General features: G+C 40.8%; 1 protein-coding gene across 5 annotated transcripts in view; it reads left to right on the top strand.

Moving 5' to 3' along the window:
• Positions 1-14,691, top strand: part of GIGYF2 (GRB10 interacting GYF protein 2) — a 132,573-nt gene that overhangs the window by 93,527 nt on the left and 24,355 nt on the right. For all 5 annotated transcript variants that reach the window (XM_070618636.1, XM_070618637.1, XM_070618638.1 and 2 more), the window contains 7 exons: positions 1,433-1,524; positions 2,844-2,951; positions 3,991-4,091; positions 5,832-5,932; positions 7,858-8,019; positions 9,214-9,372; positions 12,127-12,363. In XM_070618636.1, the coding sequence (XP_070474737.1) occupies positions 1,433-1,524; positions 2,844-2,951; positions 3,991-4,091; positions 5,832-5,932; positions 7,858-8,019; positions 9,214-9,372; positions 12,127-12,363 (960 nt within the window). The remainder of the gene's footprint in view (positions 1-1,432; positions 1,525-2,843; positions 2,952-3,990; positions 4,092-5,831; positions 5,933-7,857; positions 8,020-9,213; positions 9,373-12,126; positions 12,364-14,691) is intronic.

The raw sequence follows: 14,691 nt of genomic DNA on the forward strand, positions 1-14,691 counted from the left end.
GTGAAACAAGTTTCACAAAACATTTTGTGCCATGCACATATCTTCTGTTGAGTTTCTTTTCTTTTAAACATGTAAATGTTGGTCTTGACCCAGTAATTGATTTCGCAATCCACTGATAGATTGAGACCTCCTATAGTCCGGAGAGCAGTGAAGATTCCTAGGTGATGGGAATTATTTCTGACGTTTCTTTCATAAATCCAAAGAAGAGTTATACTGTGTATTATGGTATGTAAATTTAACTTACATACCAACTTTGAGCCTTATTTCACTTTTCTGAAATTGGGATGAATTTTTATCTTGCATGTTTCAGAGCTGCAAGTTTATCATTTGGAGTGTGGCATTCTTACTCTAGTCCGCTTGTTGGGGCTGAGCCTCAATCAGACCCGCCTAAGGGGAAAAACCATGGGAAGCTCTGCTGCTTGTCAGCTGTTGCCTTTGCCCTGAATAGCACTGATAAGAGAGTTCACCTTGATGATGAATATATCTTGAAACCTGGGTCTTCATGTAGAAATTCTACATTAAGCTAGTGTAGCTTCTATATCCTCTAATATTTAATGAGCATGAAAAATATCCCTGAATTTCAGATGATGCCCACCCCAAGAAATTGCATATGAAATGTTTTATTCCAAACTGTAATCAGTGTACAATGAACAGATAAACTATTCACTAATGATTTACCTAAGTTTAGTCTATGTCACCCTTACGCTTTTCTTTCTATCTTACAGTTCACATTTCATTCTTTTTCCCACTTTCAGCTTTGTAAAATTTAAATTCCAGCCATGTTATTTGAAAGATAAGCTAAAAAGCAGGGTGTTACTACAGCTTATTTTTTATAACTCACGATGTATTAATAGCAATAGAAACACCTAATTTTGGGGTAAAGAGTTTTAGTTTTCAAAGTTCTTTTATATTCTGATAAATTTAAAATTTTTCATCATCTTTAAGAAGACATAGGCTTGCTCCCTGTATTCATTATGTACCATTATAAAATTCTTACCATAACATTTCTTTTAACCTTTAGATAATTTTACTCCTCTGTTTTGTTCCATTTCTCTTATTTCTACATGATAACCAAATTTATAAATCACTTTTAATATTAGGAGAATTATACATTGTTTCAGTTACCATAACAACTCTGGAATATAGTACAACAATTCAGCTTTAAGGGCAGGAGGGGAGAACAGCAGCTAAGATGAGGACCCTTTCCCACCTTAGGGAGTCTCTTATAATGCAGACACCCCCTTTTTCCATTAGATGGCACCATTTAGTTTTTAAAGATGACTGAGGTTTTATAGTTAAGCATTTTGGCATAGAGGTGGAGTGGGATGTGAAGCTCTGGGATTCATTTTGCTTTCAAATGTACGTACTAAATGGCTTTTAGGCTCTTTGCAATTTATTCAGTGATATTTTTTCCCCTACCCCTTACTCCCAGGGAGAGTTGGACCAGGAACGACTGACCAGGCAGCAGGAACTCACGGCATTGTACCAGATGCAGCACCTCCAGTACCAGCAGTTCCTAATACAGTAAGAGCAGTAATGCAGTAGGGTGTACTGCAGCACCAAGAGGGCCTTTAGAAACAATCTGCTCCCAGCTTTCATCTTTTACACCAGAGAGCTCAAAGTTTTTGTTTTTTTTTGAGGAAGATTAGCCCTGAGCTAACATCTGCCACCAACCCTCCTCTTTTTGCTGGGGAAGACTGGCCCTGAGCTAACATCCGTGCCCATCTTCCTCTCCTTTATATGTGGGACGCCTACCACAGCATGGCTTTTGCCAAGCAGTGCCATGTCCGCACCCGGGATCCGAACCGGTGAACCCCAGGCCGCTGAAGTGGAATGTGCGCAATTAACCGCTGTGCCACCAGGCTGTCCCAAGAGCTGAAAGTTTATAGGATACCTCAGTCACCTAACTAATGCCGTGTTACCACTATACATTCTAAGTTTGGTCATGTCTTACTTCTCAAATACCAGAAGTTTGCAGAAGATGACATAACTATAATTTTGCAAGCTCTTTAGCTCCTAAAGCAAGAATCAGCAAACATTTTAAGAACTAAGTGCCTCTTCAATGGCTCAACTTTGAATGCCACAAAGAACATAGATGAGAGGGCAGGAAAGAAGTACAAGTTTATGCAGTTAGTAGTGGCGTGGAGTGATGAAGAGTCACTTAGGTTGTGTGTCCTTTTCGTAGAAGTAGTAAGATTTGCTGTTATCTGGTGCAGAGATTGGCAAACCAATCTGCTGTGTGTTTTTGTAAGCAGAATTTTATTGGAACACACTTGTTTGTGTGTTATCTGTGGCTGCTTTAGCATCACAGTGGCAGAATTGCGTGGTAGTTGAGTATGGCCTGCAAAGCCAGAAATACTTACTGTCTGGCTCTTAACAGAAAAAAATTTGTCCACCTCTGATCTACTAAAGAAAATCTTACCTCAAATTTCTAAGCTGAAACATAAAATTGAGAGTTTTTATACAAGGGATTTTATTTTTGCAAAGGGTGCTTCATGTGGAAATAGCTATTAGTTTGAATGTGTGGGGCTTTTTTTTTTTTTTTTTTTCACTTTTGTGATAAAAGACTATTATTGTCTTGAGGGAGTTTGCCAGTTTTTGACATGTTGTGACTTTTGGGCTGTCCTCTTTCACTCAGAAGCGTGTCATTTATAAGTTCAGTTCTTTCTAGAATGAAGTATAGAATTTTCTGTGTGACTATTATTATGAAGAATTATAAAAATATATTTAAATAGCTGTTTGAATTGTTTTTGGGGGGTGGTGGACTGAACTTTGTCTTTCAGTCTCAGTAAAATGAACTAAATGCAGATAGACAGGTTACCACTTTATTTTACTTTTTGAAGACAACAGTATGCACAGGTTTTGGCTCAACAACAGAAAGCAGCCCTGTCTTCTCAGCAGCAGCAACAGTTGGCACTTCTTCTCCAACAGTTCCAGGCACTAAAGATGAGGTTGGTGATCATTCTATGATGTGTCACATTGTGTGTGTGTATTAAAGAAAGAGAAGAAAAGGAAATTTTGGTATAATGTGTGAACTCTGGTATCAGAATACCCACACATAACACATAACTGTGTGTTGTGTGTAAAAACAGAATATAGTTTTAAAAATACTAAGCTGCTTATAAAGCATTTGTTTGGTCTTTTTACTCAGAGGATAGATCTGGAATAATAACCAAAGAATATACTAAGAACACTTGAGAAGTAGTGTAGTCTTATGGAACCAACAACAAAAAAATTATAGTCTTGAAGTGTAATCTCATTTTTACCTGTGATATCACCAGAAAGATATTAACAGTGCCACACAGGGTTGTAATTTTCTAGAACCCAAAAGCCATTAGAGTAGGTCTAAGGAAAAGGAAATTATGTGAGAAGTCTTAAATTTCTGCTGTTTCAGATTATCATTTAGGGTAATATGTGTTGTATCTCCTAGAGAAAGGTATCAGTCACTTCTCTTAAAAACTTTATCATCCAATTTCACCGAACCATTTTACATTTCGCTTTTGAGCCAGAAGCCATCCTGTGAGGTAGGCAGGTTCGGTGGTAAGGTCTCCATTTTACAGTTGGGCAAACCAGGATTCCGAGAGGCTGAAGGACTTGGTTGACATAATACATGGAAAACTTAAGTGACAGAACTAAATTGCAGACTTTTCGACTTACAGTCTGTGGGTTTTTGCGTTATAACATGCTGCCTCCATGACTCTTATTCAGATGTTTTGGATTTTTTGAGACAGCTGTATATCCGTTATTTGAGGCAGCTGTATATCCATTATTTGGAAATCAATATTTGCTAAAACTGAGTCCAGAAGTGCAATTATTGGGCCTCTCTTTGTTCCTCTCCTAAATGCTTTGGTAGTATCACGTTTTAGTTGAAACAGTGAAGAACTTTTGTGGCCAAATAATCTGGAAAACCTGCAGATAATCCAGAAATTCCTCTTTATCTATTTTTGCAAATGACAAGAACAAGTTAATTTTTTTATTTCCCTTTTGCAGAATATCTGATCAGAACGTCATTCCCTCAGTAACTAGGTCTGTGTCAGTGCCAGATACTGGTTCTATCTGGGAGCTTCAGCCGCCAGCCTCGCAGCCTACAGGTGAGAACTTGGATTGGACGTTAGTGTAGCTCCAAGGATTTAGACTCTAATAACTTTATCATTCAATTTTAAAAAAATAAATCAGTTTTTTGACCCATTTTGTATTGAATATTAACAAAAAGTCCCATTTTTTTAATGGACTCCAGCAAAAGATTGAAAGTATTATTGAAAATACACTGTTAAGGATTTGATAGAAATTATTTAGTAGATAAATTTCTTGAATTTGAGTCAGTCTCTCGTTTTGATGTTGCTCTAATCAGGTAGAAAAGTCTTTTAAATGTTTTGATCTCTTCTCCTAGGGTGAAAAAAAGCATAAGTAAAAACATAAGTAATGATGATCTATTCTTTTGAGTGAAAGGTTGATATATAGCTTAACACTGCAGATACCCAGAATTTTGGGGAAGAAAAAAGCCTGCTTTGAAGTGTACACCTTACCTCATTCTCTGATATTTTTGCATCAAATTAGAAAATTTGGGGCTAGGAGTTTTTAAAAGTCTCGATATTGCTGGAGCACTTCTGTTTCTTAAGGTCTGGTACCTGCAGAGGTGGGTAGTTTGAACTGTCTGTGGATAGTTCTTACAGGAGGTTAGAGTTGGTGTTGAAAATTCTCAGGAACCATGGGCATTGATGGATTTTCCTTAGAGCCATTGAGCCGTTCAGGCTGTAGGTCTCTTGCTAACGTTGACCCTGGGGATTATGGCAGGAGAAGGAATGATGATCCTCCCTCGTCAACTTTCCATGCTGTGTGCACCTTATTTTCTCTTGGTATCCATTTATAGTAAGGGTGTTCAAATACTCTCCAGTTTTTTGGAAACTATTCCTAAGGACCGTATTAAACAACTTGTTTCTTTGGGTGTAATGAAGTCAAATAGTCCATTGGTTTTATACAGACGGGTTATAGTTCATTTACAAGTAGTCCATTGGTTTTATACAACTTACAGTTCACAAATAGACTGTAATAAGAATGTAGGAAATAGAGAATTCTGAAAGGCGGTGCCGGCGAACCTTTCTGGCAATAGGAAAACAGACTCAGAAGTCTTTATCTGCTTGTTAACTTCCACATCTGAACTTGTGCGGCCTTTCTGGTCAGCAGGACCATTGTCATTTGTGAGACCTGTGGGCCTTTCCAGGGCCACCTCAGCTCCATCTGTACTTCTTTTTCTCTCTTCCTCTTTTGTTCACATAACATAAAATTAATCATTTTTAAATGAACAATTTAGTGGCGTTTAATATATTCACAATATTATGTAAGCACTTAGTTCTCTCTAGTGTCACAGCTATACATCTCTTAACCCCATTCTCCATGTGGTGTGCAGTGAGCGAGCGGTTGTATGGCTGCTGGAAATACTGTGGGCTTTGGGATCTAGTGTACTGGGATTTAAATCCTGGCATGGCCATATGTTTCCTTGTGACCTTGGGAATGTTGCAAAACCACCTCTGACTCTTAGCCTGTTCATCTGTAAAAATGGGGATATGAACAGATATCCTACAGGGGTTTTTGAGGATGAAATTAGTTCCCCAATAAATGCCTGGTACTTTTTTTTCCTTCTAGATGTGTTGAAGGGTATTGATATAAATTTAGAGCCCACTGGCAGTTGAGTGTACTTAAAAGCTGAACAGATGCATATGATGGAGCGTGTTCAGGGACAGAGAAACAGCTGTTTTCGTTATGCTTATGGATATGTGACCATGTGTGTAAGCTCTGGCATCCCTCACTTTTTTTTCCTCATTGTCTTACAGTTTGGGAAGGTGGTAGTGTGTGGGATCTTCCCCTTGACACCACGACCCCAGGACCTGCCCTTGAGCAGCTTCAGCAGATGGAGAAGGCCAAAGCTGCAAAGGTGTGAAACACTCTTCCCCGGCAGTGCATGCCTTCCAGCTGCAGGACACAGGCAGTGGTTTAGTAATGTGTCTCTCTCTTTAGCTAGCTATACTTTTTTCCTTTTAATTTACTGCTACTTAGTTGGTGTAAGCACATTCATATTCTATCCTTACTGTGCCCTCTTCTTCCAAAAAAGACCTCAAAATGGAATTAAAATTAACAAGTTTAAATTAAATCAATTAAATTAAAATTGATTGGTTGATACATTAATGATCATGGTCACATGTACATTTTAGTTACGTTGTTCGTGCTAGAAACACTTATTACAAATACTAAGACCATAAGAAAATATCTACTACATTGCTTATTAGACCCTTGATCTGTGGCTTGAGTTCCTATGCTGAATCTTTATAGTGGTGTTTATTTACATTTCTTATGTCCTCAGACATACAACTGAAAAGCCCAACATTAATATTCTATCTTGTGTTCCATTCACATCTTCTGGAAGAGCTAGGAATCTTGAATTTTGGTTTTAGTACTTGCCAGAAGAGGATGTTTGTCAACACGTGACGTCATTGTAATGATTTCTGGGTTCTCATGCCTTTGAGAGAATCTTGTTCCTATTTTATACTTAATAAATTCTTATCTCTTAAGGTAGTGACAGTCTCCTTAGAGTGCCCAGAATGTGGAAAGGGTTGATGGTCAGGGTCTGTCTCCATAAAGGAATTAAGAGACCATAATTCAAACGATTGTTGAGTGTGTTCTAATTCCCCAGTGCTTTGTGCTGGGAACACATAGATGATGAAAGATAAGAGCTTGCAGTCTTGTGTCTGCGTGTTGGGGGCAGGGAATGACAAGCAGTAACACTTATAATTACAGGTTGGTCAAGAAAGTACATGGCCCAGCTACCCAGATAGGAGAGGTAGGGATCAGGAATTAGATGACACTGTAGATGAACAGTACAACCTGAACTAATTTTACGTGAAGGATAGTAGGATTTAGCCCAGTTGAAGAGTTTCGGGTTGACAGAGTAGGAGGAGATGAAAATTAAATTGCTGTTGAAGGAAACAACACTTCTAAAGGCTCAGAAGTGTACGAGAACTACTGGCTTAGGAAACAGCTAAGTAATTTGGTTTGGCATGGAACCTTGGTGTGGCTGAGCAATAAATGATGAGAGAAGAGGCTAAAGATGAGACAGCCCAGTCATTAGGATCCTTGCACATGTCATGTTAAAGAGTTAGGATTTCTTTTTTGGGTGAAAGGTGGTGTTAAATGTAAGCCAGGGAGTGCTTTTTTTGGTGGAGGTTAGATGTTGAGCTGGAGAATGTGGGCAAAACTGGGTGCTGGGAAACCAGATAAGAGACTCTTAGGAAAGTGGATGAGAAAGTGAAGGCCTGAACTATACCTGTGGCAGTGGGACTGGAGACTAGGTGCTGGATTTGACTAGTATTTAGGAAGTATACATGATAGAATTTGTCAAGTGGTTGGTCGTCAAATTTTAAAGAATTCTATAATTCTTCACACTCGCAGCTTCACAACATTGCTGTTAAATCTTAGAGACTCACTGTTAGATCTTCAGTCAGAAAATCCTTTGTAGGGCTGAGCAAAGAGATGCCATCCCAAAAGAATTCGTATATTAGTCTCATATTGGCCACTTTTTCTCCCACATCGAGGAGATGTGGTATAGTGGTAATGTGGAGAGAGGAGGTCGGTAAAAGCGGGGTGAGTGCATTCAACTTAGAAGAGCGTTAAAGTTGTGATTATTACTGGGACGTATCAGAGCTCACAGCTCTCACAGAGGTTTTACCACCCATTTGCAGTACCAGTAGCTGGGTGAATGGTAGCGTCTGCACATTTAGCTTCTCCTCACTGTACTGGGCAGTGATGTTGGAGTGTTCCTGTGCTTGGCTTCAAGTTTCTAAGAGTCCTCTTGTGTAATCACAGCTGGAGCAGGAGAGAAGAGAGGCAGAAATGAGGGCAAAACGGGAAGAGGAGGAGCGAAAGAGGCAAGAGGAACTCCGGAGACAACAGGAGGAAATTCTTCGGAGACAGCAGGAGGAAGAAAGGAAAAGGCGGGAGGAAGAAGAGCTTGCCCGTAGGAAACAGGTATACCTCTGAGAGCTCCCACCGTAGGATTAGTGTCGAGGAGGCCCTGCAGGGTATCTTGCTCACGCCCATCATTTCTTAGGCCATAGCTATCTGGGAGATGCTTTTCCTGAGGCTGACAGGGAGCTAACAGCAGGATTGGGATTAGGTTAGAATTTTAGGAGACTCACTTCCCTTTAGAAAAAATGTCTGTTATCTACTAACACCCGCTGGAGGGATGCTCTTCAGTCCTAGCAAATCATTGGAATTGATTTTTTTTTGCTTATTTCTTGGTGTTTCATAAACCAGTTAGATTTCAGAAGTAATTAAGTCTTTGCTTAAGTGTTTGTAACCAGTGACGTTGAATATTTTTCATATTTTTTGCCCATTTGTATTTCTTTTTAGGAAATTCTCTATTCATGTGCTTGGCCCATTTTTATACTGAGATTTTTAAAGATCCTGATTGAATCACTCTAAAAGCCTAAAGTCTAGCCTTTACCTCACATTTCCTACTTGTTGGCCACAGGGGTACTTTGTGAAAAACAAAAAGGTCCATGCCGAGATTAGATTAGAAGGACTAATATGTCTTAGTCATACTTTACATTAGCATATAAGGGCTCTAAGAAGTGTTGCAGCAAGGAAATCTGTTCATTCTGTGTTGCTCAATATTTCCTGAATTATTTTGACAGTGGCACCCTTTTCTGCATACTTAATATCTGTGGGACTTTTATTCTTCAGAATGTGTTCTAGGACACAAAGCTTTACTCAGTACATCTGACTGGAGAACTTATTCCTGCCTCACCAGGCATCTTTGGTGCCTGTGTTGATTTGGCCTCTATGCCTTAGGTTCTCAGTTGATTAAAAAATAGGGGCTAATGGTACCAATGGAGAAACCAAAGCCTGAGTCCTAACGTAGCCTTTTCTAGGGTTTCAGTAAATGATATAGCTAATATAGAAACCAGGATAGACTTCACAGTGTAGTGCAATTTAACTACTCATACTTCAAATACAAGTTATTTTAACTCTTAATGTGTCTACCCCCTGGCTCACATGCATACTTTTTGCTCTGTATCCTGCTTATATACTTTTTATATTTACTGTTAAGAGAGTCTTAGCACGTGGCCTATTCCTTTTTAAATTATGATGTAATGTAATTGAAACCCAGGGTTTCTCTCTCTCACACACACACACACACACACCCTTTCTTTAATTTAGGAAGAGGCTTTGCGACGCCAGAGGGAGCAAGAAATTGCATTAAGGCGACAGCGAGAAGAAGAAGAAAGACAACAGCAAGAAGAAGCTCTTAGAAGACTAGAGGAGAGGAGAAGAGAAGAGGAAGAAAGGCGGAAGCAGGAAGAATTGTTACGCAAGCAGGTGACCACGTGGTTTCCTCTCCTCATTCCTTCTTTGAAGCTAGAAGTTAATGATTGGAAAAGTGTTAGGGTATTAGGATAGGTGTAGGATAGCCTATCTAAAACTTTTTCAGGTTGCTGAAAATTACCAAAAGAGATTTAACTAATTCTTACTACTTTTGTAATAACTGTTGCACATGTAATTATAAAGTCTAAAAATATGAAAGAAGCAAAACAAACGAAAAAACAGAACACCAGAGAGAAATCGAAGGCCTACCCTTAAAAAGCCAAATGTGACATCTGCAAATTGACAACTTTTTGCCTGAGGGTACTCCCCAATTCACTTTTTTAAAGTGCACAATTCAGGGCTGCTTAATAAATTCACAAAGCTATGCAACAGTCACCGCTAGTTCCATTCTGCCATTACAGGCAGCCAGAACCCCAAAAGCATTTAATTTTAATGTTTAAGAACATAGATAGACTTTTTTATTAGTAGACTTTACTTTTAGAAGAGTATTAGATTTCCAGAAAAATTGGGATAATAGTACAATTTCCCCTATTGTGGTCTTACATTAGTGTGGTACATTTGTTACGATAGACCAGTATTGATGCATTATCATTAACTAAAGCCCATAGTTCCTTGACAGTCCCTCACTTTTTCCCTAATGCCCTTTTTCTGTTCCAGGACCCCATTCAAAATATTAGATTTAGTTGTCATGTCTCCTTAGCTGCTTCTTGGCTGTGAGAAACTTCTGAGGCTTTCCTTGATTTTGATGACTTTGACCGTTTTAAGGAATACTGGTCAGTATATTGTAGGGTAACCCTCTACTGAAATTTGTCTGAAGTTTTCCTCGTGATTAGACTGGAGTTATAGGTTTTTGAATGGAAGACGACAGAGTGCCATTTTCCTCATGTTCTATCGAGTACACGTTCCCAGCATGATTTGTGACTGCTGATGTGGACTTGCTCCCCAGGCTGCACTAGTGCTCATCAGGTTTCTCCACTGTAAGGTTATTCTCTTCCCCTATATGCCACTCTTTGGGAGGAAGTCACTATGTGCACTCCACACTTAACGGATGCAGATTTTTGTTTGTTGGTTAGATTGACACAAAGCTGGAGTTTACCTGCTTTTGCCTAAGTTCTTAATTGAATCTCTTTGATTCATAAATTCTTCTGTTTTTTGCTTTTTGCTGAGGCAGTTTCACCGTGAGCTAAGGTCTGCTGCCAGTCTTCCTCTTTTTCGTATGTGAGCCTCCACAGCATCGCCACTGACAGACAGATGGTGTAGGTCTCTACCCAGGAACCGAACTTAGGCCACCAGGGCTAGCCCCTAAATTCTGTTAGAGGTAGAAAGCTTCCAGGTTAGACTGTGTACTGATTCATTCTTTGGTTTATTCATGTGACAGTTAATATTATTTACTTAATGTACTGTATGCCAGTTACTGTGCTTGTTTCCTGGTGGAGTACAAAAAAACTTTTAAGTAATTGTTTCAGTCCTCAAGAAGCTCACGGACTGTGTGGGTGATGATTATACAGGAAATAAATATCACAGTTAGGATACTTGCAGCTGAAAAATCAAAATACGCACCTTAGAGTGGCTTTAACAATAGATAACCTCATTGCCTCACATATCAAGGAGGTCTGGAAGTTAAGGCAGTTACGCACGACCTCAGTGACTCCGCGATGTCGTAAGGATCCAGGTCCTTTGCACAGTTCTGCTCTACCATCTCTTGGTGTGTTGATTTTTGAGTTCAGAGTTTTCACTTCATGGTTAGAAATTTCAGATACCATACCCTTGTACAACTTCCTCCAAAAATGGAGTTGCCCTTTTCTTACACTTCTTTCCTTTTGTCTGGGAAGAGTATCTTTTCTGGAAGCATCCCTCTGGCCTAAATCAGAACCTAAATCAGGTGTTCCCAGTTACGTTGGAAGCTTAAAAAGCAAAATGTGTCATTTTAAACCTCTGATGTGATAGGAGGCTCTGTCTGCAAGGAAGAAGCCTGAAAGGAGTGGTTGCTGGATCGGTAGAAACAGTTGCTGCCACAGATGGGCTGGGAGCAAATGGAGAGAGGAGGACAAGGCATAATCAAAAGGTATAGGGGAAGTGTACCTCTGAAGGCCAGGGAAGTCCTCGTAGAGTGGCTGACATCTGCCCTGAGTTCTGGAGAATGAAGGGGAATGTACTATCTGGAAAAGACAGAGTGTTGCAGGTGGGGTATACGACTTTGCGACGGAAGGTGAGGAGAGTTCCAGAGGACACAGTGGAATGGTTTTGAGCGAGGGAAGCAGAAGGAAAATGAACCAGGGTATGGGAAAAAGTAGTGGAGGGGTGCAGGATGGTCGAGGAGAGATCTTCCCAGGGGCCTGTGGGCCGCAAGGGGTGAGAGCCAAGGATGGGATTAAGTGGTCTTGTGAAGTTGCTTTGGTCCAGAACTGGCTGAGGGTTTTCTGGTCATCAGTATCCTGACAAGATCCTGACAGCTCCCTATACTCAGCATCCCGAAAGGTCTGCTCTGCCTCAGTGTTTGAGCAGTTTCTAGAGACTTCACTGCAGTTGGTGGTGATCTGTTAGAGATCAGTACTTTCCACAGATGTTCAAAGTGGCATTCCTTTTATGTAGAAATTTGCAAATTAAAATTTTATCCTTAAGCTTGCTAGGCTTTTTGCTTTTTCTGTCACTTCCATAGCTTTTTGACAGAAACCTTCAAAAGTGATTCAGGTTTGCTTTTTTTTTGAAACACAATTTTTATTCTCTCTTACTTTTCCTTCTGGGAAGGAAGAGGAGGCTGCAAAATGGGCCCGGGAAGAGGAAGAAGCCCAGCGTCGGTTAGAGGAGAACCGGCTGCGAATGGAAGAGGAGGCAGCCAGACTCCGGCATGAGGAGGAGGAGCGGAAGAGGAAAGAGCTGGAGCTGCAGCGGCAGAAGGAGTTAATGCGGCAGAGGCAGCAGCAGCAGGAGGCTCTTCGGAGGCTGCAGCAGCAGCAGCAGCAGCAGCAGCTGGCACAGATGAAGGTAAAGCCTGGACACTGCCCAGAGGAACTACTTGCTGATGTTTCTTAGCTAGCTAGATGCTGGCAGGACGAGTAGCAGCAAAACAGTGTACTTTTCTTATTGTTAAATGATACTGCTATGGTTGGTTTGATCAACCAAGTATAATATGGTGAATGTACTTTGTGTTAGGCATTTAAACAAGAGAAGAATAAATAAAGAAGGTAGGACATGAGCAGTGATGCAGGCAAAACCAAGTAAATCTCTTTGATTCATAAATTTTGTGCAGCTCAGTAAACTGGAATGCCTCTTCTGTGCTACTTCAGCACTGCTGAGACGAGGGAAATGAGACAAGGCAACTGCCCTCAGAGAGCTCACGGACTAACGAAAGCCAGAGATGGAAACATTTGGATGTGTAAATGGGAAATGCCATACAGGGCTTGGCACACAGCCGACTGGGGGGGTTTATTGAAAGCTGGATTGAGGTGATTAATGCAAAGTGTTGTTTTAGGAGGATTCAGAGCATTATTTGAAATAAGTAGAAAGTGAAGGCTGGGAGACCAGTAAAGAGAGTATGATGGTGGTGGTGAGAATGAATAAGAAGGCCAGAGGGAGAGAATTGGCTTCATAGCAATCAGCAAGACTTAGTGACAGTCTGGATCTGAGGGACAAAAGCAGAAGCTGGGATGCCTCCTAGATAGTAAGCCTTCAGTGACTGGGAAAGTAGTGGAACTGTTGATGAAATTGGAGTACCTGGGAAGGGAGGAGCAGATTATTGGCAGGCTCTGCCTAACTTCACATGGGGGCTGTGGTTAGCCATAAGACTTTGTGTCCCCTGTGTTGAGGGAGCTCACGTGATAAAGACATAGAAGCAGGAACTTAGAATACAGTGTGGTGCATGTGGTGAGAGAGGTGGTATTGGGCAGTAGTTCTCAGGGTGTGATCACCTGAGAATTTGTTAGGAATGCAAATTCTCGGGTCCCACCCCAGACCTACTGAATCAGATCTCTTGAGAGTGGGACCCAGCAGTCTGTGTTTGAACAAGCCTTCCAGGGGATTCCAGTGCTGGCTAAAACGTGAGAACCACTGTCCACCTGGAAAGTTTGGAAAGGCTTCCTGAAAAAAGATAGCTTCTAAATTGAGTCATTGGGGAGGGAAAATTTAAAAAAAGAAAAAGCCAAGCAGGCAGTTTTTGGAGAATGGAGGGACTTTATGAGACAGGAGACATAGGGTGAGGCAGGGGAATGAAGTTAAGAAACACCGTGCTCTGGGGGAGTTTATACAACAGGTTACTGTTGCTGGAGAGTGAGGTATGAGATAGGTGTGGGCAGGGTCCATATCACCATGGGCTGTATATACCTTATTAAAGAATTAGGACTTGGGCCAGCCCCAGTGGCCTAGTGGTTAAGTCCAGCGTGTTCCGCTTCAGCGGCCCAGGTTTGGTTCTCTTAGTGGCTGCTCTCTTAGCTGCCATGCTGTGCTGGCAGCCCACATACTGCAAAATAGAGGAAGATGGGCACAGATGTTAGCTCAGGGTGAATCTTCCTCAGCAAAAAAAAAAAAAAAGAAAAAGAATTAGGACTTAAAGAGGTATGTAAAATAGAGTAGGCCACTGAAATATTTTCAGCTAGGAAATAGCACCCTCAGATTTGCAGGAGCATATAAGTCACTTTGAGAGCTAAGATGGAAGATGGACTTGAAAGGAAAAAAGTGGAGGTCAGCGGACCAGTTGAGAGGGGACTGATGGAGTTGTCCAGGCTAGGAAGAGAAAGGCTTGATCTAGGCCTAGTGATGGTGGGATTGGAAAGGAGTTGGAGGCACCACTATTGATTGCTTGCTTTGTGTTAAACACTATACTCAACAGCTTCCATATGTTACATCATTTCTTCTTCACAACCATCCTTACAAAGCTTAGGTGGCTACCTGTGTTTTAGCGAGGAGAAACGTTAAGAAGCTGAGTCGCTGCCTTGGGTCCAGCTGAGAGTTGATAGCAGAGCCATGTATTAGAACTCATGTGTCTGTGGCTCCAGGGCCCTGAAGACGCTGTCAGAAGACTTTCATAAGAGGCCACATCACAGGATATGGTGACTGATCAGAATATGGGGGTAAAGGGGGAAGACAAAGGCATGGGAAACTTCCAGATCTCTAAGTTTTTGGTCTCTGTCTTTCGCGTGTCTGGTTTTGGCCTCAATCTTATTCTCCAATAAAAACTGTAAAGATATTTTATAGATAAACATTCTGAATGAAAATAAAGAACTCAAGATGGTTATGAGGAATTGCTAAAAGCTCTCGTGAGAAAAAGCAAGTTTTTTTAAGACAGCTTTATTGAGATATAGTTCACATACCATACAA

This window comes from Equus przewalskii, chromosome 5, assembly GCF_037783145.1.
Source record: "Equus przewalskii isolate Varuska chromosome 5, EquPr2, whole genome shotgun sequence".
NCBI classification, from domain to species: domain Eukaryota; kingdom Metazoa; phylum Chordata; class Mammalia; order Perissodactyla; family Equidae; genus Equus; species Equus przewalskii.